The sequence below is a fragment of the Crocodylus porosus genome, unplaced genomic scaffold (genome assembly GCF_001723895.1).
Source record: "Crocodylus porosus isolate Cpor-Errol unplaced genomic scaffold, CroPor_comp1, whole genome shotgun sequence".
NCBI lineage: Eukaryota > Metazoa > Chordata > Crocodylia > Crocodylidae > Crocodylus > Crocodylus porosus.
This window is the reverse complement of record NW_017728931.1, coordinates 124,698,844-124,708,819: the sequence shown is the minus strand read 5'-3', so window position 1 is coordinate 124,708,819 and position 9,976 is coordinate 124,698,844. Positions and strand designations below refer to the sequence as shown.

General features: G+C 43.8%; 1 protein-coding gene and 1 long non-coding RNA gene across 4 annotated transcripts in view; one reads left to right on the top strand and one right to left on the bottom strand.

Annotated features, from left to right (window-relative positions):
* Nucleotides 1–7,528, top strand: part of LOC109315755 — a 19,954-nt gene extending 12,426 nt beyond the window's left edge. The window contains exon 3 of the long non-coding RNA XR_002102597.1: nt 7,517–7,528. This is a non-coding gene — a long non-coding RNA (uncharacterized LOC109315755). The remainder of the gene's footprint in view (nt 1–7,516) is intronic.
* PHTF2 (putative homeodomain transcription factor 2) overlaps nt 1–9,976 on the bottom strand; it is a 154,491-nt gene that overhangs the window by 125,641 nt on the left and 18,874 nt on the right. For all 3 annotated transcript variants that reach the window (XM_019543622.1, XM_019543620.1, XM_019543621.1), the window contains exon 2: nt 3,920–3,999. In XM_019543622.1, the coding sequence (XP_019399167.1) occupies nt 3,920–3,964 (45 nt within the window). In that variant the 5' untranslated portion in view covers nt 3,965–3,999. The remainder of the gene's footprint in view (nt 1–3,919; nt 4,000–9,976) is intronic.

Genomic DNA, 9,976 nt, shown 5'->3' with positions numbered 1-9,976 from the left:
AAAAAGCACCCTGTTCAAATTTGCTGATGACACTAAGATGTGGGGGGATGTGGGCATGTTAGAAGGAAGGAATAGGCTGCAATCAGACCTAGACAGGTTACAGGGGTGGGCAGATGAGAATAGGATGGGATTCAACACAAACAAGTGCAAGGTGATGCACCTGGGGAAGAAGAACCAGTACCGCACCTACAGGCTGGGGAACTCCCTTCTCATCAGTACAGAGGCAGAAAAGGATTGTGGAGTCATCATTGATTCCAAGATGAACATGGGCTGGCAGTGTGGGGATGCGGTCAGGAAGGCCAACCACACTTTGTCATGCATACACAGATGCATCTCAAGCAGGTCCAGGGAGGTGATACTCCCCCTCTATACAGCACTGGTCAGGCCACAGCTGGAGTACTGTGTCCAGTTCTGGGCGCCGCACTTCAAGAGGGACGTGGACAACATAGAGACGGTCCAGAGGAGGGCCACTCACGTGATCAGGTGTAAGCAGGGCAAGCCCTATGAGGAGAGTCTAAGGGACCTGAACCTGTTCAGCCTCCACAAGAGAAGGCTGAAGGGGAATCTAGTGGCCGGTTACAAACTAGTCAGAGGGAACCAGCAGGCATTGGGGGAGTCCCCGTTTCCCCGAGCACTACCAGGAGTGACTAGAAATAATGGTCACAAGCTGGCAGAGGGTAAATTCAGACTAGACATCAGGAAGCATTATTTCACTGTCAGGGCGGCTAGGATTTGAAACCAAGTTCCAAGCGAAGTGGTGCTGGCTCCTACCCTGGGGGTCTTTAAGACGAGGCTTGACAATCACCTTGCTGGAGTCATTTTCTCATGGTGTTCCCTAGGACACATATGAATGAATTCACCTACATACCTCCCCTATTACAGTAAAGTATTACTATTCTCCTCATTTTACATTTTAATATTGTTCACAGATCTAAACAAATGAGAACCCCAAATCATTCTTTGAGAATAAATCTATCCAGTTTATGGAAAAGCTCATTTTAAACACCATGATTGTGCACTACTATAATGTGTGTTTGTGCTTTTTCAATTGTACCAATTATTCCACTATAAAAGGTTCAGCACTGCACTGCAATATCAAATTAAAAAAAGATTACCCTATAAAAAATATGAGCAATAGTTAATAAAACCTGTTGCTCTAAAATTGTAGACCAGGGGCAGGCAATCATTTTGGCTGGAGGACTGCTTAAAAAGTTTTGGTGAGCTGTGGAGGGCCACAAGGGTAGCCCAGCCTCTTGACAGGCACCCCACTGCCTGATCACCATCTTAGGGCTGGAAGTCCTGCCCCCTGACACCTAACCTTTGCCACTGGAAGTCCCTCCCCTTGGCCCAGAAGTACTCCATTTGAGAAAGGGGTTTGCCATCTCAGAACTGGAAAAAACAAAAAACAAACAAAACAAAAACATCAAAAACATCCACAGTAACATATTTGAGTTTTATTTTTTTTTAAATATTTTTTTCCTGATGTGTGTGTATTTGTGTTGTGTATACAGATATCATTGCACAATAGCTCAAAATGAAGTCTTACTCCTGTATATTGCGGGGGGTGTGGACATGTGTGGATGTAGGTATGGGGGGTTTGTTGGGGATGTTTGTGGAGGACATGGGAGTATGAGCCGATCAGCACCTGCCCCACAACAGCCTGTGGCCCGCGCACCCTGTGGCGCCTCCTCGCTACCACCAACAGTGTGTGGCCCTAGCCCTGCCCTGTGCTGTGTGTGCTCCGGATTCATTCCCACCAAAGCAGATCAGACAGAACCCACACCACAGCTCCAACCCCAGTTCACCCCACGCCTGCTCCAGACTTACCTGCTTACACTAAGCAGCAGCAGCAACACTGGCTGGGCAGAAACTGTTGTCCAGAGTGAGGGAAAAGCAGACCTTCTCCCCTCAAGGCTGCCTAGAGCTTCCTGCCACAGCTGCCTGAAGCCCATGCTGGGCTGCCCTGCAGCTCCTCTGTGCTGCCATGTGGGGCAGCCCAGAAACAGCAGTGACAACAGTGGAGCTGCAGGACAGCCCGGTTGCCTAGAAAGGCAGTCCAGCCACAGAGCTGCCCCAGCCCTGCTGCATGCCCAGGGGGCAGGACGCGCTACAGCCAAACAGTGCCTGGGTCAGGCAGGACTTATAAAAGGCCCTCCGCAGGCTGGATGAGGCCTGTGGCCTGTATTTTGCCCACACCTATTACAGATTGTGGTCAGTCTGCTCCTGAAAACAAGGAGTATTTTCTTATCAAGTTCTCGAAGGGAATAAAAAAAAAAAACAAAACAAAACAAAAAAAACCACACACAACAAAAGTTGCTAATTTACAAACTTAAGGAGGATTTATTTAATCTATACTCTAAGAAGTCTTAATTCCGATCCATATTTTACGGTCTGGACACATACAACACTTAGCCTTTAAATGTGGTTTAAACCTGAAACTGACAGACATACAAGCCTTTTGAATGAATTTAAGGCCAAAAGAAATAGCTCAAAAGACAGCCTGGAATTTCTAGGTATACTGTTGAGCTGGTTCACAGTGCACCAGGTCACTGTTACATATGGACACAGAGCACTCCATGACATGGGTCTGGTCTGTCCTACAGACATCCCACATAGCATTGCCCCTCACCCCCAAAACCCTTAATTGCCTGCTGTACCTCTCCCTCCCTCTCCCCCCCCCCCCCCCCCGTTTCCCCCCCCTTTTTTGGCACTTTTTAAATCAATGAGTGTCCTTGCACTGCTTGTTTAATAAAAGCTATCTTTCGAATACCAACTATGTCCTTACACGGCACTGGACCATGGTCTCTCATCATGCCACCCAGCCCCTGGGAACCTAAAATTGTGGGTCCAGAACTCTTCGAGCACTTCTCTTCCACAACCACCCCAAGTCAGGCTAGCACACTGAGGACTTCAGTCAAGGGCAGGCTACTGCACTTCACTTTGCTTATGTTTAAGAGAAAAGGAAAAGTAGAAATGTCCCGTCCTCCCACCCCCCACCAGCCACAGGTCATCCACCACTGGAACTCCCAAAGTGTGGCTTGCAAGCAGCCCTCATCTCTGGTAAAGTATGTTAGGCTGGATGCTTATCCCCACCCTATGATTTTAGAACCAAAGCACTTCTACATGTAAATATTTTTATCTGGAATACTAAAGTACTGTACACATGGACACCTCTGACCTATAACACCTGTGAACCAGTTACCAACCAGTAACATTTAGGAACAGTTCAGTTGTTCCATATATTCCCATCTTTACTGGTTTACGAACAGAACTTTCAGGTTTAAATCCCCAGCATAGGAATACTGAAAGAGATTGAAAGAATGTATGATCACTCGTTACAAGTATGGAGGGTGAATGTTGAAAGGGCAGTTCTTTTAAGCTGAAAAACAACACTGGTCAATCAGGTCAACATCTATAAATAGAATTAAAAGAAAGAAAACCAATTCTGGATTGCAAAGCTTCTAGCAAAGCGGTAATTTAAAAAAAGAAAGAAAAAAAAAAATCAAGCTTAAAATATAAAAGCAGGATTTTTTATTTGTCATTTCAATACTTTGCAAAGCATTAGAAACATAATGTGTATATGGCACCTGTACACTAATGTTTAAGTCTACAACCGACTAAAACCATTAAAAACTTCCCCTGTAAACTTATAAAAGGACAAACAGCCCAAATGAATCAAAACACAGGGATATCAATCATTGTAAATATGCTTTACACATTTAAAATCAACTTCTTGTGGAAAAATAGTTCAAGCTGCTAGTTTGTACATTTCAACACTTCAAAAATGGAGGGAGGGCTTTAAAAGCAAAAAGCCCAACACACTGAAGTAACAATCGTCATCATCATCCACCAACCTGCCACACTTTTTCTGTCTTCCCTTTCATTTATAACCATCACAGATAACAATTGAAAAGCTTACCTTCTTCTGGTACCAGACTATAGCATCTGTTACTTTGGACGCCATTTATTCCACTGCATTCATGCAGTAATCATTTTAGGCTGTTGATAGAAAAAGACAACTTTACTTCACTTTCCAAGAGAAGGCTGAACAAAACGTATGTAAAAATACTCCAGTAACCTGCAAAGGAATGTGGTGAACAGCTACACTTACATTACACTCTTCCTCATTACTATTTTAGTAATAGGTTTTCCCCAAGTAAACAGCAATCTGCTACGATAAAAAGGAGACAGAATTACAAGATCTTTTTCTACCTTTTCAGTAATGTGTAACTGGAAAACAAATCAAGCTTTATCACCATGTAGACAAAGTATTTCTTAGTATTTAAACAGTTCCAGGGATTCACAGTGGATGACTTTTTAATATATACATCTAATTAAGTTAAACAGCAAATTTTAGCATAGCAATACGTTAAGTGCATCTCCAGAAAGATTAGATTTCACTTAAGTAAATCATATATTAAAGAAAGTAAGCATACTGTAAAAAAGTCAGAAAAAGGGAGAAATTTCACAATGGAAAATTAGATGTTCTGTCTGATGTAATTATTGTTGGACATGTTAACTGCTAATGTAAAATGTATGTTCTTGCTAAACTAAAAAAAGAAACTGAAACCATATCGAGGAAGATATGCAAAACATATTTTAAAAGTACAGAATGGTACTATTAATTATATTCATTTAAACTTCTTTAAGAAAATTAGACAGCATTTTGGAACTTTCCTTTTTTTTTTTTTTAAACATTTTTATGAGGTTAAATTTAACTTTTAACCTGCACGGTTTTCCCCTAAAAACAAATTTTAGAAGTCCTTGCTTCACTGAACTAATTAACCATATTGTGAATGTGTTTTGAAAATATTCAGCACAAAAAAAAAATATTTTTCTGTAACAGAGCACCATATTTTAGAAGATAGATGAAAATATTCTGTTATACTATACAAAGGTTTCTATAATCTAATAATTTTACATTGTTAGGAATCAAACCATAACTTTACAGCATAAAATGTAGTTGAAATAATGTTTTCGTAGCATTGGAATAGCAAAATAATAAAATATACATAAATCTGTTTTCTTCTTATACTACATTTGCTATATAGCTGAACAGCTAACAAGAAAGGAGACATGAATTATTTAAGAGAATTAAGGATTTTTTAAAAGAAAATTATTTGAATAAGCAATATTCTTTTAATTATAACTATATGATCAAAGGAACAAAAAACCCTTCACAAGAAATGTTGAAAAAGCTTCCACAAGTGTTACACAGTTTAGCTTTAGAAATCACGGATTAAGAAAAGCTGCATTCTTAAAATTTACACACTAAATTATTTCAGCATATCTATTTTAATTGCATTTGCAACACTTACAGACTTTACAAGCTTATTTGGAAGTCATCACATCTAGTTCAGGGTTTCACAAGGTTGCACACATCATGTAATACAGATAGGGGCCTTCTTATGACCTTGTACATAGACTGAGTTTAGCTGACAATTAAACTTAATTGACCACTGAGTTTAGTCGAGCCACTTAGGCTAGGGACAGAAGTTGCACATAAACCAGTTTCAGTTTAAGTGACTGGAAACTGGTTTAAACCTGTAACAGAACACAAGTTCAGTGCACATAAATGGCCAAAACCAGCTTAAAATAAGCCTGACTGGATGTAGTATCAGACTTAACTGATTTAGTTTAAGCTGGTTTATGGAACTTCTGTCCCACATGCCATGCTGATTCAAGGTAACTCTGGACCCTCTCAATGCTAACCACATCCCTCTTGAAGTGCAGCGCCCAGAACTGGACGCAGTACTCCAACTGTGGCCTGACCAATGCCGCACAGGAGGAGAAGGATCACCTCCCCAGACCTGCTTGTGATGTATCTGTAGATGCATGATAAGGTGCGTTTAGCCTTACTGACCATATCCTCACATTGGTGGCTCATGTTCATCCTGCAGTCAACTGCGACTCCAAGATCCCTTTCTGCTACCACGTTAACAAGAAGGGTGTTCCCCAGCCTATAGGCATGTTGCTGGTTCCTTCTCCCTACGTACAGTACCTTGCACTTGTCTGTATCAAAGTTCATCCTATTCTCATCCACCCACCTCTGTAATCTTTCTAGATCTAGCTGGATTCCGTCCCTCCCCTCCAGCATGCCCACCTCGCTCTACAACTTGGTGTTGTCAGTCAATTTGGACAGCGTGCTTTCCACACCCACATCCAGATCGCTGATAAAGATGTTGAACAGTAGAGGCCCCAGGACTGAGCCCTGGGGGACTCTACTGCCCGCATCCCTCCAGGTCAAAAATGACTCGTCCACCACCACTCTCTGGGTGCAACCATATAGCCAATTTGCCACCCATCTAACTACGTAGGCATCAGTGCCACAGTCACCAAGTTTTTTTTAGGGAATGTGGTAGAAAACCGTGTCAAAGGCCTTCTTAAAGTCCAGGAAGATGACATTCAACCTGACACCCCCGTCCAGGGCCTTTGTGACCTGATCATAAAAAGAAACCAGGTTAGTCAGGCAGGACCTGTCCCCAATGAACCCATATTGGTTGACCCTGAAAATTACCTCCCTTGCTGGGCCCTTACAGATGTGCTCCTTGATAATTTTCTCAAAAGTCTTCCCAAGGACCAAGGTAAGACTGACTGGCCTATAATTGCCAGGGTCCTCCTCTCTCCTCTTCTTGTAAATGGAGACCACATTGGCCCTTTTCCAATCCTGTGGTACCTAGCCAGTGCCCCACAGGACTCATACAGTCGTGCCAGGGGCCCTGCTATGATCTCTGCCAATTCCCTCAGCACCCTCAGGTGAAGAGCATCTGGACCTACTTATTTAAACACATCCAGCCCCTCCAAAAGTTCCCTAGCTAGGGTGTCCCTGACTCAAGGCATGGCGGTGTCTCCCCTGGGTGCATCTGAAATTTTAGTGGGGGGAAAATGTCCCGGCCCCATTCAGGAATATGGAGGCAAAAAATTCATTAAAGAGGTTGGCTTTTTCAATTGCTGTACACCTCAGAAGGGAGCGTGGGAGGGTGTGAGAACAACCCCTTTGGCATGCCATTGAACCCCCAGCATTGGGGGGGGGGGGGGGAAAAAAACAACCCTTCAGGGGGGGTTTTGCTCCCCCCCCGCAGTTTGGAGCCAGGCTGGGATTCCCCCAGCTCTGCCCCCTATCTGTCCACTTGGAGGCAGAGGCTGGGGAAGGGGTGGGGCTGGGTCAATCCAAGCCCAGCTCCAAACTGCAGGGGTTCAAAAAGCCCCCTGGTTGATGTTTTCTTCCTTATACTGGGCAGCCACTGGCTGGGTGGGCTGGCACTGGGCCAGGGGGTTGTGTTCTCACCCCCTGCCCTCCCCCACCTCTTGGAGATAGAGACTGGGAAAGGGACAGAACTGGGGCAATCCCAGCCTGGCTCCAAGCTGCACTGGGGGGCAGGGGGAGACCCCCAGTGGGGTATTTCCCCACACCAGACAGACCCCAGCTGGGGGACTAGTGCTAGGCCAGGGGCATGTTTCTCTCCAAAGTCTGGCTCTATGCTGGGGGACCAGGGCTTTCCCTGTACTGCACAAGCCCTGGCCAGGATTCCCTCCAGCTGTAGCAAGCAAATAGTTGTGCTAAAGCTTCTGATCAGAATCTGGGCCTTCCCACAATTAAGCAATAAAATTAAACTAAGTGCTTTATAAGGCAATGGAAGAAGTGAGCGCTGCTATTGGTAAGCTGGGCAAACCAGGTACAACAATTTCCCTATAAGAAAACAAAACCAAAAACTAAGTAGGATTGGTGTACCATATCAACATCTGGCATGCAACCTGAGGATTGGACAATTTGGTATGAAAAAAAGTTACAAAAGTAACTAACAAAAGAATAGGGAGCTTTGGCATGCAGTGATTCTAGGAGGACAGACATGGCTGCTGCACTGAACACTGGGCAAGCCAGAAACATCACACACCCAGCAGAAGACCTGATGCACGGTGCCCCTGAAGGTCACTACTGAAATGTCTAAAGAGCCACTTGCCAGGTCATATTATGGGGAGGATGCCTGTAATATCACTTGAGTTACTATTAAAGTTCACTTGATATCAAATTGGACAAGTAAACCGTGTCAATCCTTGAGGGGCTCTGGCAAAAAGAAATCCTATTGGTAACATCTGACCTGGGCCACCGCAGGCACGTGACTGCATTTCCAGAATCAAAACTGAATGTCTGGTTACTTGCTTATCTGTTCAATGTATGCAACTCAGACTAACCTGCAAAAATTGAATAACTCAGCCTTGAGCTTTTTGACTGTCTGTACTTAGCCTGAAAGATACCAGGCATACATGCAACTTTTCCTGCACAGTAGACACATTCTGACAAACCACTCATTATGTTCTAGTATTTAATCATTTAGTGGTAACGTAAAGGCACTGCAAAAGAGGAAGCAGATAAAAGAAACTTAATCCAGAAGTTTACAGTTTTCCTTACAAACATCTATCCTGACAAACTGTTACCTACGGAGAGAGATTCTACAGACAAGCTCAAGACAATGCTGGCAAAGCACTTCAAAGAGATCAATGCCGTCTTTCCAAGTCACAACTTTGGCAGACGGAAGGCACAGGCTTCTGTATAATTTCCTCCAATGATGTAACCGACAGGAGCAGGGCAGGAGCCCCAGGCGCAAGCGTGTGTGTGGGGGGGAGGAGCAAGGTTAAACAAAGTTAAAATTCAAAGGGATCTTGAGAAACTAAAGACAAAATGAAACTCAACAAAAACAAACAGTGACACACCAATACAAAATGAAGATAACTAGCCTAGAAAGTAGCACTACCAATGCCCCACAGGTTTGCTGTTACAGCCCAATTTTGGTTCAAGACCTGATCAAAGGATGTTTCTAAGGTTGATGACAATAAGTTAAGTATAAATTAGAGATGAAACATTTCCACCTAATGATCCAATCAGGAGGTGGTCTCATCTAAACCTTGGCATTGCAAGTTCTCCCTCTCTCAGAGAAGGAACTAGTCACATTTTGTTAGTAGACTATAGACATCTGTACTTAATATGGGACCCTGACCAGAAGTTTAACCTAAAATGAGGGGGCTTTAAGGGCTTGTCACAGTGAGCCACCACAGTAACCATTGATCCAATAGGAACAGATGACTGGGAAGCATCATGAATTGTATTGGTACTTTCCAAGGATGTTTCAAGTATACAACTGCTAGCTTCTAATCCAAAGCAAAATGTTTGTCCATAAGCATTTAGGCAATGTTTATTTCTCTGGCTCTGATCTGCAAGGCTGAAAGATTTAAAATGCATGCTTTTCCACCCATAAAGAAAGTATCTAGTCTTAAAGATGTGCTTTCAAAGATTGCTCTTTAGTAAACACTTATGTTAGAAAGTACTTCTGCTGTCAATTGGATATGTGCAGATTCTCATAGTGATAAGTACCATAGATCTAGCTCTAATCAGAGGCAGATACCTGCAGTCAAGACTTTGCAGACCATTTTAGCTCCTCAGACTGGAGAAGAGGTTGGCTTGCTTTGACCCAGGTTTGGAAAGATAACATTAACTAACAAATGAAAAAAGCATAAATGGGGGTTTTTTTGGGCCCAAGCAAATCTCCAGGGATGCCAATGAATGCATCACACCAGGACTGCTTAGCTGGTGACCCATAGGCTACATGCAGCCTGTGGCTCCCTGCAGCCACCTTTTCCACTGCCCAGCAACAAGCAAGAGGACTTCAATGGAGTGGGGGTGCATGCCACCCCTGATGCCCGCACAGAAAGGGGAGCTGTATGCCACCAACACTGCCCAGGGGGTGAGGGTCACTGTACCACCAGCACTGCGTGATGGAGAGGGATCCCAGGGATGGCCTGCCACATGGTACGTGTCCCTTGGGCTTGCACACATCCACTATTCATAGATTCATAGATGCTAGGGTCGGAAGGGACCTCAATAGATCATCGAGTCTGACCCCCTGCATAAGCAGGAAAGAGTGCTGGGCCTACATTACCCCAGCTAGATACACATCCAACCTTCTCTTGAATACCCCCA